Genomic DNA, 18,680 nt, shown 5'->3' with positions numbered 1-18,680 from the left:
GGGGCCAGCGTCGTCATGCAGTTGGGCCAGAGATAGGGAGTGACAGCTGGGCTAACCAGCCTGGAATCCGGCCAGCAGCCCTGCACAGGCTCCAGTGCTGGCCATTTGACTCCCCTTCCTGGGGGCCACAGCAGAGCGAGGGGAACCCCTGCCCGGAGCCTTCTCATCTGGAGCCGCTCAGCCCAATGAGATCGAACCTGAGGCAGGTCCAAGGAGGCTCATGGGAATTTCGTTTTCCCACAGACCTCTCTGCTATCTCCCCTGCCTGAAACCCAGCTCACCACCACCATGGGAAGAGGGGGCAGCTCCAGCTGCCGGAAGCCATGGATGCTGGTTGTGACAGAGCCATGCCCCAATGGGAAGGTGGAAACTTTCATGCCCTGACCACCCTAGTCACATATGGGCCCGCGGGCAAAACACACGGTCAACGAACCCGAGCTGAGCACAACCTCTGAGGTTGCTTGGCGCACCTCATCCCCAAGGCTGCCAGGCGCTGCTGAACAGCAACCAACCTCTTGCTCTACCCAGATGTCTAAGTGGCAGGGGAGCCACTGGGGCTGGGGCCTAGAAGAGTGAGACCCACCACCCCATTGCATCTTGGGAGAGCAGTTCTGCTCCCTCCTATGCAAAACTGGAGTGACTGAAGCCCAGTGGAGACGCCCCAGATTTATAGCAGCACGAGCACCAAATGTGGCCCTTCCTGGCCCCACAGATCAGCAAGGACACCCATTTCCCACACCGCAGCATAGAGTGCTGCGCAAAGGCTGACTCATGGGTGCAAATCCAGAGCAGCTCTGCTAAAGCCAGTGGAGTTGCTATGGATCTGCACCAGCATAACTGGGGACAAGATTTGGCCGGAAGTATCTTCTGTCCCTTGGAATGACACCAGCATGGGATTCCCCAGAGTGCTGGGCCGGCTCCTGCCCAGGCCTCCTCTCAGACCCAGGGCGGCAGAAAGGGATCAGCACACAGACAGGATCTGGCCCCAGAGATCTCACACACACATGTGCCAACACACACAGGCCCTCCTCCCTGTTCACAGAGCGGACCAGGCACCTCTACCACGGAGAGGCTGGAGGGAGGCCAATGGCAGGAGGGGAAGGCCTGTTGCTGACGGCTCGTTAGGAAGGCAGATCATTTACATTTTTCTGTGCTAAGTGGTGCGAAACAAACAGCAGCGTTGCTCAGCTAAGAGCTGGGAAGCCTGGCCCCATGAGGGGCGCGGGACACACACGCCCACAGGCCTGATTTTTCAATCATGCTCCTCTGACAGCACACAGGTGGAGATTCTTGGATCTGGCCCAAGAGCCATGGGTGAGCTGAGGGCAGAGTCTGTTTTCCCTTCAGACTAGAAGGCCTCAGCCGGGGGCGACTTCTGCTTTACCTCTGGGACAGCAACACTGGCTGTCCAAGAGGCATGTGTGTGCAGGGGAGCAGGCTGGCGGAGGGGGTGCAGTGGCAGAGTTGGAGCTGGGGAATGCAGGCCCTAGGGGTTGCACTTCGGGAGCCAGGGAGCTCTGCAACGGTCTGTGAGGTGCACGCTACAGAGCAGGCCTGGGGAGGACTCCTGAAGGGCTGCACTGGGAATCCAAGGCTGGAGATAGCCAGGGCCTGGACGGAGCTGTAAGGAGCAGAATCTGTCCCCAGTTTGGGCACTCTCTAGTCAGGGGCTGCAGAACATTAGCAGAGAGCGGTGGGATGTCAGGTGGAAATCTTGAGCTGCTGCTACCTAGGCCTTAGATGTATAGGTCCCTCTGTGTGTGAGCACATTCTCCGGGGCTCTCAGGAGAAGCATGGCTTTGTGGCTAAAGCTCTGAACTGGGATGTAGGAGATTAGGACACAACAAGCTTTGTGTATGCCCTTGGGTGAGTCTCTCTGCACCCTATAGGGTTCCACAGGGGGAGAATGGTGACCCTCCCCTCCCGCCACGGGACCCATGAACCTGGGTGAGGTGCTGGGCCCTATACGGAGACAGAGGGATCCAGCAAAGGATGCTGTGAAGAAGGATTAAGATGCATTTTCACAAACCGCCTCTCTCCTGGCCGCCCCCGTTGCTCTGTTTTCTCCTCGTTAGAGCTGGGAACTCATTGATCAGGCCTTTGGGGCTTTGTCTACCTCTGAGAGCCAAGGACCAGGGCTCCTTCTCATTGTGTGGCTGTGATTAGCAGGAGCACCGGGGCTGGGATGTGCAGAGCTGGGAGCCACGGCACCTCAGGAGCCGGCTGCAGCCACTGGCAGAATATCTTCCCTTTAAATAAAACCCTTTTCGCTTTGTGCCTTTGGAGGACAAGGCTATTACAGCCCGACTCTCCTCTAATCGAAAACATCAAGGCACTGGTCCGCCAGGCACTGTGGGAAGACTGGGGAGAGCAAAGCCAACAGGGAACAAAGCTGCAGGAAAGAGCCATTCAGCCTCGCGCTGGTCCAGAGATGAGTAACATGCAGCCTCCAGCTGGGCTCGCACTCGGCTGAGTCCTCGTGCCTGACAAGGGCCCGCTCAGGGTGCGTCCACACTGCATTGTGAACCGGGGTCTGTGGGGCCCAGCCCAGGGACTTGGAGCGTTCATGCTGCGTTGTGAACTAGGGTCCCCAGAGCCTGGCCCGGGGACTCGGAGCGTCCACGCTGCATTGTGAACCGGGGTCCGCGGGGCCCGGCCCGGGGACTCGGAGCGTCCACGCTGCATTGTGAACCGGGGTCCCCGGGGCCCGGCCCGGGGACTCGGAGCGTTCATGCTGCGTTGTGAACTGGGGTTCCCAGAGCCTGGCCCGGGGACTCGAAGCGTCCACATGGCGTTGTGAACCTGGTGTTACAATTGCAGGACCCAGGTCTCACAGACCTGCTAACACGTCCATACTGCACTGCCCAGACCTTCTAACTAGGCTGCAGCTTGAGCTGTGTTCACACTGCAAAATGACAGTTGGACCAAGTCTCAGTGGGTCTCGGACTCAGACTCACCCTCCAGCAGGATCCCAAGACCCAGGTCCCGAGTGCTGGTGGACCCGAGTCAGACTGATTTGTGTGTGGACGGAAGGGGGGTTGTGGGTCAACCTGGGTCAGAGCCCGGGCTCAGTGTGCAGGGTAGACAGACCCTCAAGGGCCAGTCACAGGGGAGCTGCCATCAAAGAGCCAGTCCTGTTCCCAGAAGCACAATGACCCCCAGCGCCACCCCTCCCATTAGTTAATCAGGAGAGCAGGCTGGGTGATTCAGGTGAGCAGGGAAGCAGACAGCTACTCCCCACAGCACCCAGCCAGCGACTGATAGCTCTGCTCTGAGCCCCTGCTGCAGGAAGACTCAGGCAGACACAGGAAGAGTTGCCGATGGTTCAGCAAGGGGGGGGGGCTTCCCTCTGCCGCAGCATGGAGCCAGCTCCACAGCGCGGCACTAGGGGGCGTTATGCCACCAGCCATAGCGCCATCAGCAGGTCATAGGAAACCCAGGGCTTGAACTTCTGTCCTCAATGTTCAACACTCATCCCCAGGGGATCTCATCTGGCGATGCCCTCAAGTCCCCTTCTCTCTGCTCTCCTCCTACAATCGACTAGGGGAGGGGACACAATGCTGAGCATCTCCTTCCCCCAACAGGGGCTGAAAGGTGCACACCCAGACCCTGCTCTGGGGAGGCCCGTGGGAGCACAAGGCCGTGTGCAGGGACTGAACCTGTAATCCTCCCAGGGCTCTGCCAGACCAGCCATCTTGGCCTTTTAAACACACGGCGCCAGGAGTGGCCCTGTAGCCAAGCTGTCACTAGTAACTCCTTGTAGCCGCTGAAAGGTCCCATACACCGAGTTGCCAGCCCATCACCCTGGCCTTGGGGCTCCCATAGCCCAGAACAGAGCAAGCAGCTCCACCTCTGCCCATTTGTGCCTCGTCGCTGAGCAGCTCTCAGGAACTGGGGCAGGCTGGGGATCCCTCAGAGGAGCATGAGGCAGAAGAACCGAAGAGCGGAGCTTCCGTGAGGGAGCTGGGACAGGAGCCTATACACATCTGTAGCACACTGGACCCGATTCTGCCACCAGGGAGAGGGAAACGGGGCAGGCTGAGGAGCAGAAAGCTGCGAACCAAGCCAGGTCCTGGATCCCATCTCACTCAACCCAAACCCAAAGGGATGGAGCTCAGTCTCAGGGGACAGCAGACAGCCATGGAGCTACATGCCCATCACACGGGGAGGGGGCGAGGGGGGCCTAGCCCTGGCTCATCACCAAGCAATCTGTCCCCCCATAGAGCTATAGCTAGCTACAGAGACTGAGCGACCGCCCTTCTGTGGGCAGACACATGCCCTTCCACATGCTGTATCTGCCCTGGGTCTAGGCTCACATTTAAAGGAAGCCGGGTGGGGTGACTCTCTGAACCAGCCATAGCAAAGGAGCCCTTTGAAAGCAGCAGGACCCAAGCTGGACCTCCCACTCCAGCTGCCAGAGCCGGAGGAGGGAGAGGTGGTTTGGCAGAGATATGCTCTTGGGAGGACACGTTAGGAGGAGGGGAGCTTTCCTCGGAAAGGCGAGGGCTCATTAAAAGCAGGCAGTGCCTGCCAGCTGTCAGGGTGCGTGGGTGAAGCTGAGCGTTGATCCCACCGCTCAGAATAAGGGCGGAGAACCTCTGTGCCCTTTTCGGCCAGCTCATTCAGTCGCCTCCTACCCCCACCTTCTCTGCCTCCCCCTTGGTCTCTGGGACCCCCCCAGCACTAAGGGGTGCTGTGCCGCTGGCCACTTGTGGTCACTGAGGGTCGGCCCCATCACCCCTTTCCCCTAGTGCCAGGCCATCCCTTGCAATCCCCTTTCACCTTCCTAAAATCACCCTGCTGGCGTCAGTGGGATACCATATTCCTTGATTCCTGCCCTACACTCCAACGGCAGTGGCATTGCTAGGTGCTGTCGGTCTGCAGTGCTGCTTAGAGGAAGGGTGACCAGGTGTCTTGTTTTTGACCAGAACATCTGCTTGAGAAGGGAGCCTGGGGCTCTGGTCAGCACCGTCGATCAGGCAGCTAACAGTCCGGTTGGCAGTGCTGTGGTGCTAAGGCAGGCTAGTCCCCACCTGTCCTGGCTGGCACCACGCTGCGCCCGGAAGCGGCCAGTGGGAGCTGGGTGGTGGTGCCTGTGGGCGAGTGCAACGCATGGAGCCTCCTGCCCCTGCCACCCCAACCTAGGACCCAGACCTGCTGGCTGCTTCCTGGGCATGCGGAGCGCAGTGCTAGGACAGGCAGGCAGGCAGCCTGCCTTAGCCCCCCACTATGCTGCTGACCGGGAGCTGTCCAAGGTAAGGCCGCCCCCAAGCCCTAGCCCCAACCCCCTGCCCCATCCCTGAGCCCCCCTGAAACCCAGAGCATTCTCCTGCACCCCAAATTCCTCATCCCCAGCCCCACCCCAGAGTCTGCACCCCCAGCCGGAGCCCTCTCCCACACCTGAACCCCTCATTTCTGGCCCCACACCGGAGCCTGCACACCCAGTTAGAGCCCTCACCCCTTCCTGCACCCCAAACCCCTACCCCAGCCCTGTGAAAGTGAGCGAGGGTGGGGTAGAGTGAGCCACCGAGGGAGGGGGAAATGTACTGAGTGGGGTGGGACCTCGGGGAAGGGGCGGGGGTAGGGTATTTGGTTCTATGCGACTAGAAAGTTGGCAACCCTCCTTAGAGGCTGCAACCAAGCTCAGGGCCCCAGTGTGCCAGGTGCTGTACAGACCCATAGTGAGAGACAGCCCCTGCCCTACAATCTGAATAGACCACAAGTGGGAGAGTGGAGGCAACATCACCCCCCTTTCACACCAGGGGAACTGAGGCACAGAGAGGCTAAGCAACGTGACCACGGTCACACTGGATGTCTAGGGCGAAGGAGGGAGTTGAACTCCCATTTTCTGACCCCAGCTCAAGGCCTGAAGAACAAGCCCATACCCCACCTCCCCCAGCCACCTGCTACCCTGAGAGCTGCAGCTGCAGAGACAGCAATGGCCTGGGAAGGAGCCGGGGACACGGACACTGGACTGGCAAGAGGCTGGGAATCTGCTAAGTGTTCTGGAGCTCACCACAGGCCCAGATCAATAAATAATAATAATAATTCAGCGGGGGGGGGGGGGGGCAGAAGCGAGCTGTGCTTCCAGTTAGCAGGAGAGGCAGGCAAGACATATCTGGAAGTGTCTCCCCGCAGGCCCGGTGTGACAAGCCACGGGAGTGCTGGTGGCACATGCCTGCTCGGCAGTGACCTTCCCAAAGTCAGACCCATTTCACCGGGGAACGGCGTGATTGCCATTTTGTTGGACAAACGTGTGCTTTGCAGAGGAAGCAGAGAAGCCTGGTCTTCAGATCAGGAGACTAGCAGTCAGGACTCCTGGGTTCTGTTCCTGCCGCTGGCTCTGTATGCTGTACTGTTGTAGCCGTGCTGGTCCCAGATATTAGAGAGACAAGGTAGGTGAGGTAATATCTTTCCTTGGACCAGCTTCTGTGGGCGTGAGAGAAGCTTTTTGAGCTACATGCAGCTCCTCCTCAGGTCTCTCTGAGTGACCATGGACAAGTCCCTTTCCCGCTCTGTGTCTCAGTTTCCCAGGGTCCAGCAACACCTACCAGAGGATACCAGGTATGAGGATTTGCATGGTCATCCGGCATCCTGGGATGAAACAATGCCAGGACTTGCACATGGCATCACCCTGTAATGACCTCACACTAATCTCATCACCACATGATACCTGGAGGGACCCAGTCATCTCGGGTCCCTTGAATACCCTACAGTCTAGAACAGGGAGATTCCCCCCACTGAAATGGGGAGAAGCCAGGACTGATGACCTAAGTCAGTGCCAGGTCAGGAACGTTTGCCCTTTGCACCACATGGTCACATGTGGAACAATCCACAGGCCCAATGCAGAAGAAATGAGGAGGAGGCACCCCCCCCCACTCCTCATTTCTTCTGCATTGGGGCAGTCTTCAAAAGTGGGGGGGGGGCACTGGGTGTGTGCAGGGCAGGGGGTTGGCATGGGTGGGATGGGGGGGGGTGGAGCGCAGTGGGAGTGGGGTTGGGTCCAGCCCTGCATAGGGATGGGGGGCGGATAGTTCAGGCCATTGTTCGGTATTTGACACAGGACCTGGCTCCAGTCTCACTGGTTATGTCATTGGGAAGCAGGTGACCCTCAGCTGGGGCTGCCTTGTTCCAGCCCAGGGGGGAGCTGGAGGCCAGGGCCATCCCCTTTGGACTGACAACCCCAAGCTTCTCTGCATCCCATCCCCGCCGCCAGCCCCATTCGCTCCCGGGCTCAAGTGCTACGATCGACTCGTGCCCATAGGTGGCAGCAGCCCACTGGCCCTGTGGTTCCGGAAGCCCCGAGTCCCGGGTGTCAGCCACACAGAGACATTCTCTGGCTTTCCACAGCTCACTTGCCTTCCCTGCTGCGCCCGCAGCCCAGCGCAGTGAGTCCAGCCCTGTCCGCATGCCCCGCCGCACAGCTCCCCAGCTGCCACAACACCCCTGGGAATCCCATCAGAGCATCACAGGGTGGCACAGCAGCCACTGACCACAGCCCGGGGGCATCGTGTTTCTGTGCACGGCCCTTCAGAGACAACGCCTGGGTTAAGGCAATGGCTGGAGCGGAGTTGCAAGTCGCCACTGCCGAAAGCTGCCTGTGTGCACAGGGGGTTGTGTGCATGGAGGGGAGAGACGTGTGCAGGGGGCCTCCAGGCCAAAGGAACTGGATTTGTAAGAAGGTCGTCCCCAGATCTCCAGCCCATAAAGAAGAGCCCATGGGTTGGCTCGGCAGAGGGGCAAGGCCCCTGACAAACGTCAAGGAGCATCCAGAGACTTGTCTGCACTGCGGTATTTTTACCAGGCGTTCCCATTGCTGCAAGCCCTGGTGTAGAAGGGACACCTGCTCTCAATGCTGCATCTGGCTAGCTCTCTGCAGGGCTTGGAGACGCAGTGCTGATGATGAGCGCCCTCTGTGCTGGGGCAGAGTGACTTCCAGACACTGCAACCAGGCTGGATGGGAACTAACGACTGACACCCGCAGGCTTGACACACACCCCCAGCCAAGCCAGCCCCAGCCCCAGTACACCCCTCACCTGAAGGTAATGGTAGCCTCTGTCTTTGGCTTTTGCCTCCTGCAGTACCAAAGCTTTCTCCTGGCTGCCTCCCGAGCTGGGATACGCCTCCCGGGCTTGGCTGACTGTCATGGTGTGCCAGGCACTCCTCTTCAGCGTCTGACCGTCCAGCGACATAGACATGCCGGCGCAGGCCAGGCACTTGCCCTCCCCCCCCGCTTTTTAGACTCTTCAAGGTCAAGTCTCTGAAGGCACTTTCAGGAGCATCCACACAGTACTGAGTGCCCTGGTCCACGGCGTGCCGGCCAGACACCAGGTAGCTGCTGTCGCTGTCCAGGTTGTCGTCAGAGCTCCACCAGCCCATCATCTTGGGCCGGTGCCGGGAGTCCAGCTTGCGGTCTTTGCTTTTGCTTCGCTTGCCGTGCCGGGACTGGTGGTGATGGTGGTGATGGTGGTACCCATCCCCCCGGCCCTCCATCTTGGTGCCGTTGTACTCCCGTTTGGCTGGGGCCTCCAGGGAGTGGGACTTGGCGAAGAGCTTCTGGACTGAGTGGACCAGGTGGCGAATGCGGCTGGGGCTTTCGCTGCGCTGCTCTGTGCTGCTGGCCCGCTGGTACTGCAGCGTGTGGAAGCCGTCATGGTGCAGCGGCAGCTGCTTCTCAAACTGGTCCAGCAGGTTGGGGGGCAGGCGGTTGATCTTGTTGGAGGGGTGGGTGGCCGCCATGCACTCGTCACAGGAGTCGTACTGCTGCTGCATGTGGTGCATCCTGGGGAAGGTGCTGCTGCTGCTGGCGGAGAGCGGCTCGGTCAGGCTCATCGGCCCGCCTGTGCACTCAGCGGGGATCCCAGGGCTCCGAGAGGGGCAGTAGCGGTGATCCAAAGAACAAGGCTCACTGGGGCTGAGGAGGTACGGCTGCCTGGATTCCTGGCCGTGGCGGATGTAGTCCAGGGGCTGGTCACAGTCCTCTGGGATGCAGTGACACGGGTGCCCTGTGGAGCTCTGTGATTGGCTGCGCTCCCCATGATAGCCCTTCATGGTGTCAGAACCTTGCACGGAACTTCCTCATTCTGCCGGATGATCCCTGCGGGGTCCCCTGCGGAGACAGAATAGACACATTAGCCATCTCCCATCCCACTGGCGCCTGGGCAGGTTTCCGAGCCCCACCTCTCTTTGCACCTTCAACCTGCCCATGTGGAGAACTGTGGGTGGCATCTCTGTACCATCTCTGCATTTCTATGAGAGCAGAATGTATGAGCCTGCTCGTTGGCTGCTGCAAATCAGCATGGCTCCTCTGACTTTGATGGAGCTGCCCCCATCTACACCAGCCAAAGATCTGGCCCTCTGAGTCTAACAACCCAACTGTACCCACCAATCAAGTCTGAAAGGACGGTGAAATGATGGGTGCTGAAAAGGGAACCCCAAGTAAGGCAGGTCTGTGAGCCCAGCCCAAAGTCGTGCTCACATGCAGAGCAGGCGCAGGATGGATATCCCATTTCACACAGAAAAGATAGATTAGAATTGGAAAAGGTGCAGAGAAAGGCAACCAGAATGATCTGGGGGGTAGAATAGCTTCCATATGAGGAGAGATTAAAAAGAGATGACCGAGGGGGATATGAGAGAGGTCTATAAAATCAGGAATACTGTGGAGAGAAAGAGTTATTTACCCCTTCCTGTAATACAAGAACCAGGGGTCACCCAATGAAATTAACAGGCAGCAGGTTTAAAACAAACAAAAGGAAGCATTTCTTCCCACAACGCTTAGTCAACCTTGCCAGGTGATGTTGTGGAGGCCAAAAGTCTAACTGGGTTCAAAGAAGAATTAGGTAAATTTACAGAGGATAGGTCAAGATAGTCAGAGACACAACCCTGGGTGTTCCTAAGCCTCTAAATGCTAGAAGCTGGGACAGGACAACAGTGAGATAGATCACTCGATAAATTGTCCGATTCTGTTTATTCCCACTGAAGCACTGGAAGACAGGACCCTGGGCTAGATGGAGTAGGTCTGATCAAGTATGGCAGTTCTTCTAATCTAAAGGATTTTGATATTTCAAAATGTGACTTCAGTCCCAATCAGAGCAAACCCCAAACTTTTCAAAGGTCTCCACAAAATAATTTTTTTAATGTGTTTTGGATCAATTGAAACATTTCATTGTGATTTTGATTTTGGTCAGTGTTCTACTATCATACATACTAGAACACAGAATAAAAAACAATAAAAATGAAAATCGTTTCAAAATGAAAAATCTAAAGGTTTCATTCCAACATGTCAAAATGGGACATTTCAACATTGTCAGAACATTCTCCACCCCCCAGTTTTCCCCCAGATGAAATTTTAATCCTACACGTTTTGATTTAATCCCAACTGCACTGGCTGGTGGTAAATGGTTCTGCATTTTTCCAACCAGCTCTACTCACGTGGCTTATAATGTGCTGAAATAAGGAGTCAGAGGGGAGAGAGAGAGGGCCCACTGTGATATGAAATCTCAATCCATCCTCATTCTACCTGCAGATCTTCAATCAAGCCGTCCAAATGGCACTTCTGCCATGTTCTAGTGGAGGTTACAGAGGTATTTATAGAAGCGACCTTGAAACCTCAGGAACCTATCAGTCCATTTATCAAAGCGCCCTGCAGTTCCCCATTCACGGCAGGCAAACAATAAGAAGAAAGAAATTGAGCAAAGAAAGTTAAACTGTACCCAGGGCATTTTATTCAACACGAGGCTCCAACCAAACAGCCTGACTCCTCTAACAGGCTGTCTCGTGGGCTTTGAGCCATGAACTGAACAGTCTCCCGGGAACTGAAGCTGGCATTTCTCTCACATGGCTTTTCTTATTAAGATTTCCTTATACACTGGTGAGGGACTGGCATGAGTCGGCACTGGCTGGGGCTATGCGACATGCTAACTCGACTCTGAGCTGTTACCCCAGCATTGCATCCAGTTCTCAGACACACCCACGGCTGCAGGGAACAGCTGGCCCATACCACTCCCAGTGGTTACCAGTTAGAACGCTGCTTTTTTCAGTCTCTCAGAAGAGTCCTAATAGCAATCTAGGCAGCCTACAGCGATGCTGCTTTAAGCAGGGATGTTTCCATCTCTCCCAAGCTAGGCAGGGGTGGACCAGACCAGTACTTGTATGGGAGACCCTCATGGTGTTATAGGGCATGATGATGAGTCACTAGGAGGCGCTGTACCCTCTTGAATCCATATTGATTCCAATGCCCCCTGCTAAAAATAATTCTCCATCCATTCAGCCCCAACCACTGCACTCCTACAGTGGCACTACTGGATGACGTAGTGGTGCTCTGGGTAACTCTCATTAGGTTTGGGTTTTGGCTGAGATGTAAAACCAAGCTCTTGACCCCATGTTGCCATTAAGGATCCCAGGGCACTTTTCCCAAGAGCAGAAGTTGTTGACCCCAATGTCCTGGCCAAATTGAATCATTAGCCTACCTCCTGCCATTCTCCTTGGGATCTTTCTTCACTTCCTGTCCTAAATTGATGAGTAATGTTGCAGAATGCTGTTAAACAGCTGCCACGTTCCATCCTAGAGGCAGCTGCATTTCCATGGGGTGGAAGGCAGGACCTGTAGGGATACCTTGTAAAGGGTTTGGGATGAAAGGTGTTGTGTCTATGTATTCTTATACCCTGCCTCTCAACCAGAAGGATCCCAAAGCGCTTTTTCAAATCACAACAGTCTGTTAAATAGAACACAGCATCTGCTTAATAATAATACTAACCAGCTTTCATATAGCAATTTTCATCAGTAGATCTCAAAGCACGTGATCCCCAAAGTATCATGAGCCCCATTTTACAGATGAGGAAACAGACATGGGGGGAGGGAGAGTAATTTATGCAAGGTGACCCAGCAGGCCAGTGGCAGAGACAGGGATAGAACTCAGGTCTGATTGCCAAGGCAGCGCTCTAGCCACTAGGCAATACTGCCTCCCTATAGTACACAGGAGTTTAGGCGTGTGCAATTTCTTAAAAGGCAGCATGGGCTGGAGGGTTGGAAATTAACAGCCCTCTTCCCCTCCCCCCCATTCTATTGCTGGACTTGGGCAAGACTCACCACCTCTCTGCCTCAGTTTCCCCATCTCATCTTAAGAACAGTAATGCTCCTCCACAGGAGTTAATGGAGGTCTAGTGCTTTGAACGTATACAGTGCTCTATATGCTAAGTATCATTAGGAGCAGAGGTGGAGAATACCTCTTACAAGTGGAATTTAAGGAAGCAGAATGCAATTACCCCCATTGGAATCTGGGCCGGGCATAAGATTAAAGATCCCATGCAATGATAGGGTTAACGTAATGACCACAAGCAGGGACAATTTGCTTTTGCGTCCCATTCCCCAACTATACCAAACCAGGGCTCTGTGCTCAAACAGATCCTACTGATCCAGCAGTGCTTGGAGGGCTCCCATCCAAATACCAACCCAGCCTGAAACGATTCAGCCAGTAGTTACTCAACCAGATCAGAAGGGAAGCACAGTGCAAGATGGAGGAGTAGGGCTAGGGACTGCCCGCAAAGTAGAAGGGGAGGCAGAAATTTCCCAAAGCAGTAAAACTGTGAAGAAATATGGTCTTATGGATCAGTCAGTGAACTGGGTTTCAGCCCCCAGCTCGGCTACAGGCTCCTTGGACAAGTCACTTCATCTCTCTGCACTCATGAGTCTTGGGAATTTCACCCAGGAGCTGCTGGGGTAGAGGAGGTGTATTCTTCTTCACCCTGAAATATTTCCCAGTAGCGACTGAGGGAGGGGAACTGGCTCAGTAAAACTTGCCAACCTCATTGCTTCTTTTCTCCCCTTCACCCTTTTTTAATGATTAGTTCTAGCAGCTCATGAAAAAATAAAAGTGCCATCTCCAAAGACAAAAGAAACAAGGTCACCTTATTCCCCTAGCAGATTGTTCAGGGCTTGGTTCACGTGGGACCCAATAGAACACAAATCATTGTTTAATTATTAATAAATATTAAATCACCCCTATTAAAGGGGAAGGAAAGCCACATGGCAACACAGCTTCCCGGCAGTCAGACAGACAGACACCAGCCTCCCCTGGAATGGGCTGGACAGCTGGACTGCAGTGGCAATAGCTTATGAATATGCCGCTCAACAGCTCAGAGTGCCTGGTGCCACCATAGAGCATGAGTCGGACAAATCAATTCAGATGCCACAAGAACATTTTTTTTTACAACGGTTTTTGAAAGCTGCCGGAAGTGTCTCGACTCAGCTGTTCTGCGTGGCTATAAAAGTCAAATGCAAAGTGCCCCACACCCAGGTCTGCTGATGGTCTTCAGCGCTGATCCACAACCCCACCTGTTATTCCAGGCCAGAGCTCCCCCCACACAGCTCTGCCAATGCCCCTCAAGGCTCACCCACTTTACGCCTGGACTCCCACATGCTGTCTGCCAATGCCCCGTCACCCTGATCTGCAACTTCTCTTGCTATTCCAGCCTCCCCATACAGCTCTGCCAACATCCTTCAATCCTGCAAAGTCCTGTTCTCTATTGGCACAGTTTGCTCCCTGTCCTAACAGCAGCTAACCAGAGGCTGAAGGCTCCCAGGAGCAAGCAGGACAGGCCCACTCTGACCACTACACCCACTCATTCATTTGACTTGTTAATAAGAAGAGCTTCTGAGTGAGATTTTAAAAGACATTAATTTCAAAGGGGACCAGCTCCGCCTATGAGTCTAGTTGCTGAGTGGAGGAGCCAAGAGGTCACGGGGCATCCAAGGTTGAAACACGGACTCTGGGACCATCACCAGCTCATCTGGCTCGGAGGCCAGACATTCACGCTTCTGGAAGGGGACTCAAAATGAGAGAGGGTTCTGAAAAGAGCTAAGAGAAACCCTGCCTCCCTGCGAGAGACGTGAAATGCGCCAACTCTTTAGTGTGTGCAAGACAAGAGCTAACAGGTGACTTGATCACAGTCTACAAGTTCCGAGATCGCTGATAGCGGCTGGCTCTTTAATTTGGCAGCCAAAGGCAGAATGAGACCCAGTGGCCAAAAGCAGATGCCAGAGAAATCCAGCCTAGAAGTAAGACCAAGGGCTAATTAGCCATTGGACCAACTTCCCGAGAGATGTGGTGGAGCCTCTGTCACTTGCAGTCTTTAAATCCAGCGATACGCCGTTGCTCCACCAACACTGCAGACTTGATGCAGGAATTACTGGGCGAGGTTCTGTGGCTTGGGTCAGACAGGAGGTCAGCCTACATGCTCATAATGATCCCTTCGGGCTTGAAAATCTCTACCTCTATGAATGGAGCTGCAGTGAGATAGCGGAGGGAAGGCGCTTAAAGCAGCTGACAACAAGGAAAATGCAGAAAGGAGCATTTAAAAGCTAAGCAGCAATGTTGGCGGAATGAGACGAACCAAGAATATCTGCCACCCCCCCCCCACCACCATTTTGGGTCCAGGTTCTCCCCTTGAAGGTGCTGAGAGAGAGAGCAGCTCTGCATTGGAGTGTCTGAGATTCATGTGGTCTCCTTACATCATGCGGCAACAGCCTGCATCCCAGACACTGTGAAAACCCACAATGGGGTCTGCATGAGGGATTGTGTGTGTATTTTTTACCTCATTAGAACCCGTCAGAGGGCTGGCTTTGTTATGACTATAAATGAGGAAATTACTTATTCTCCAGCGTAGCTTGGCTAATTATCAGGCGTCATTAGCGCTCTTGTTAGCATATTTAGCGAGGGCGCCTAGGGCAACCTGTCTTCAAATCATGTTAGGAAAGGTAGACTGTACTTGAGACAAAGGTAATTGCAAAAGAGGTGGTTTTTCCTAGAAAGTGTAGGGGAGGATTGGAAGCTAGTGTCTTCCCTTGTTAGCTCAGCTGCAGCCACCTTCCTCAGCCGTTCAGATCCCGTTGGCAGTAACTTGTGGTGGGAGTTGAGTCTGATGCAGAACAAGGGCGTAACATGAAGGGAGGAGCCCGCTCATATTGCAGTTGTTTACAGAGATTCAGAGCCACGCTGTGGTTCTGAGCCAAGCAAGGCTTGACATTAGGGGTGGGCAAATGGAATCAGAAAACTAATTCCTGATCTTCAGGCAAAATTCAGGAGGAGGGATCCTCAGCTGATGCAAATCGTCCCAGCTCCACTGCCACCACAGCTATTTACACCCGCTGAGGGTCTGGCCCAACATGAGGTGCATCGGCAGAGCTGGCTGTGGGCAGCCCACGGCTGGGTTTGCAGGGAGAGCTGCAGATCAGGAGTGAGGTGCCTGGACAGAGCTGTGGGCCCACGTGCCCAGGCTATGCCAAGCTCTAGCCAAAGCCACATCGCTCACTTTCCCAAGTGCTGAATTTTCTCTTTGAACGACTCCCCAGTTCACATGACTTCTCCGGCCAGGGATTCACTACAGGAACTCAGCTCCGCCTTCGGCCTCTGGGAGAAACTGCCACTTGCCATGAGGGGGCCTGGCAGAACAACGGGAGGGCTGCGGGTGCGATGCCAGGAGAGGGACGCTCGTGGCTCAAAACTGCCCTGAGATCTCTCCGACTCCTGGCAACTGGGAGGTCTCTTGATGACAGGGGGTGACAGAACAGGCCCCCAGAGGGACACGATCACAACCAGCACAGGAGGCTGTTTCATTCTCAGCCTGCGAACACGGCTCCTCTAATAAGCTTTTCCACTCACCTTTCCTCCATCCTCCAGGCTGGATCATTCGGTCCCGCTTCCCTCCCTCCCAATCCGACTCCTGCTCTAATGAGGCTCCCTAATTGCTCCATCTGAAGCTCCCTAGCTGCCGCCTGTTAAAGGAAAAGGCAGCTGTCCTCCCAGGGAGATGTCACACAGCAGGCCTCCTCGCACACCCACTCCCGAGTCGCCCCACGGAGGTCACCAGGGGTTCTGAGAGGAGGATCGGGCCCGGAGGACTCCCACGAACGTGAGCGTGGTGTAAAAGCGAGAGGAGAATCAGGCCCATCCCCTTGTCTTAATGAATTCTAGTTCTTTATTTATTAAAACGATGTCTGCTTCCAACACCCCCGACCCGGCGTCAGTGAGCAGCGAGGGTGCACTGTACCGCAGGGAAGGAGCATGCCATGGAAAGCAGACACTACGCAGCAAGGTTTTGAGCCGTGTGCTGTCCCAGTTGCCCTGCTTGGCTACGATTACAGGAGAGGCTCCAGCTCCATGCAGAGGCAGACTGGAGCCCAGGGCCCAGAACCGCCCCCAGATCTGGGGGGGAGCTCAGATCTGCACTCAGCTGCAGCAGCTCCCAGCAATGGCAGAAGCCAGCTCCTCAGAGACACAGGAGTTACTCCGTTAGCTCAGCCAGCAGGGAGGCAGCGTGGTTAGGGCTCTGTAAAGCTGGGCTCTGCCAATGACCTGCTGGGTGACCTGGGTCCTCTGGGCCTATTTAGATTGTAAGCAGTTCAGGGGAGGGTTTGTCTCCCATCAGGCTTCTGTACAGCACCAAGCACATGGGGGCCTCCGAAAAGCGCCACTAACTAGCATGGTTTGCATGTAGCTCTGGCTCATTCCCTAGACTCCTAAGACATTTGTGCCTGGATTCAAGGCTCACCTCTATCTCCAGTTCAAAGCAAAAAACCCAGAGGAGATTCCATAGTGTGGCCATGGGCTGGGTTCTCTGACTTCTTAACAGCACCGGCAATTATAGGTGGCCAATAGGAGCAGTGAAATCTCATGCTCCAGGGCATAGGCTGATCCCTGCAAGGGTCAGGAAGGAACCTTCCACAGAACAGAGGACTGTGCCCTCCTCTCGGGCATCAGTCAAAGGCATGATGAGGGACCAGTAGTCCTGCTGGCTATGGCATATGAGTATCATAGCCCAGGGGACTCCAGTGTCTCTGAAGCCAGGCTAAAAACCAGTGGGGAAAAAGACTGAGATGAAAATCCAAGCTCTCCCATCTGGAGAGCAGTAGTGAGCGTGGAGGGGCAGGAGGGTGCCTGGGCTAGGCAGGGGAGGGCATTGGGTCTTCATTAGGACCAGCTGAGCCGAGCGGCTAGCCAACAGGACATCACAGGATGGATTTCACTGCTGCTGCCATGAGACCCTCAGAGGGGACGTCTCCAGTGGGGGGGTGAACCTCCCAGCCCGCCCCCCTGGACTGCCCCTCCCCGCTGAAGTGCAGACACATCCAGAGAATTAACGGCTCCTGCCTGGATGGGGCTCAGAGGGGCTCCCGGATGCAACCCCTCCAAACCAGCTCCCAGGTGGGGACTCTGCTCCAAGCACCTGAGCCCTTTCCCCAGCGGCACTAGCTTCAGAGCTGCATGTTTAACAGCCCACTCAGCGGAAACATGAGCTGCAGCATCCAAAGGCCACCAGGGTTTCCCGACTGCCCCGATCTGGCCTCCTCCACCTTGGGGTGCAGGGCCGGGCTTTCAGATGGGCTCTGGAGATGGAACCAGGGCTGGACTTGTTCTGTAAACAGGAAGAAGGCTCCAATCGGTGGGGCTGTCCTCTAGGACCACTCACGTCCTTCCGTAGGGATCGATGCCACTTTCCAGTATTCGGGGAGGAGGAGCAATGAAGCAGCCCAGCCTAGTGATTAGAGCAGGAAACTGGAAGCCAGGATACCTGTGTTCTTCTAGTCCTTTCTCTGTGCGAGGAAAGTCATGGACTCACTCCAGTTTAGCAGCTTGTAGAATGAGGATATCATCAATCGGCCACCCAGGCGCCTTTCCCGAGTACTGAACTGAGGTGGGAAATGTTGGAATTTAAAGGGCCCGTCAGCAGGGGAGACTCCTATTGTCAAGGGTTATCACAAAACATGATGTTTCCATTAAAGCAAACTGCTGCCCTCTGCTGAATGGAATCACAATTGTTCCTGTGTGCATCATAAGCCCTGTACTGCTGACAACTAATGGAGATTCTCTGTGAGCTCAAGTAGTCAGGGCCTGTCCTTTTGGAGCAAAGTAGATAGCCAGTGTGTGCAGCACAGGAGCAGTGGTTAGGTCTTTGGGGCAGTGATCAACTTGGGGGTGAAAAGCTGATTGAGACAGGAGGGGGAACTCTCACGGAGGAGAAGAGCTGGTGGAGTGGGGGATCCTCCAAGCTAGGGCAAGGAAGGAGAGTTCCTCTCTGCTTTTAGCAAAGGCACGGTTATTCTGTTCCGTGTTTGTACAGAGCCTAGCACAGCGGGGCCCTGCTCCGCAGCCAGGTGTTATTGCAATCCGGATAATGGCTGAGAATAGGAAGCTGGGCTCCCATCACACACACTTAAGAATCAGGCCACAGATTTATTGTGATCTCCTGCAGGTCTCTGGCTGAGCTGGGGGTATGGGGCAGTAGGTAGCCAAGGCTGCGGGGGAGCAGAAGTATAATCTTCTAGCGCTAAAGGAACCAAGCAAATCGCCTTAAATATCGCTAATATGTTGGTAAGAATGAGTCAAAATAGCAGAGGAGCCAGTTATTATGCACCGAACGGGCTTTTGTGCCGGGGAATTAAACAAAGCAAGGCCCGGCCTTTGCGAGGCAGCTCTGTAATTTTCTCATAAAGAACTGCCAGCGGCAGGGGAAAGGAGCCCTGAGCAAGAACATTCGTCCAGCCTGTAATGAATCCAGGCAGCTGGCGGGCAGGGAGAAGCAGCTGGCACCTTTACCCTCATGCACAGGGAGAGGGAGCAGCAGGGGCCACTGGGGTCCCCCAACCCGACTCTGCCACAGTTGGACAGGGCCATGGGGTTCGGC

The 18,680-nt window shown here is 55.1% G+C and overlaps 1 protein-coding gene across 1 annotated transcript in view; it reads right to left on the bottom strand.

The window, feature by feature from the left end:
• Positions 1-18,680, bottom strand: part of DLGAP3 (DLG associated protein 3) — a 134,853-nt gene that overhangs the window by 20,867 nt on the left and 95,306 nt on the right. Inside the window, 2 exon segments of the mRNA XM_050932588.1 lie at positions 8,037-8,226; positions 8,228-9,109. Coding sequence (XP_050788545.1) covers positions 8,037-8,226; positions 8,228-9,051 — 1,014 coding nt within the window. The 5' untranslated portion in view covers positions 9,052-9,109.

The sequence above is a fragment of the Gopherus flavomarginatus genome, chromosome 22, assembly GCF_025201925.1.
Source record: "Gopherus flavomarginatus isolate rGopFla2 chromosome 22, rGopFla2.mat.asm, whole genome shotgun sequence".
In the NCBI taxonomy this organism is placed as follows: domain Eukaryota; kingdom Metazoa; phylum Chordata; order Testudines; family Testudinidae; genus Gopherus; species Gopherus flavomarginatus.
This window is presented reverse-complemented; position numbering and strand designations above follow the sequence as displayed.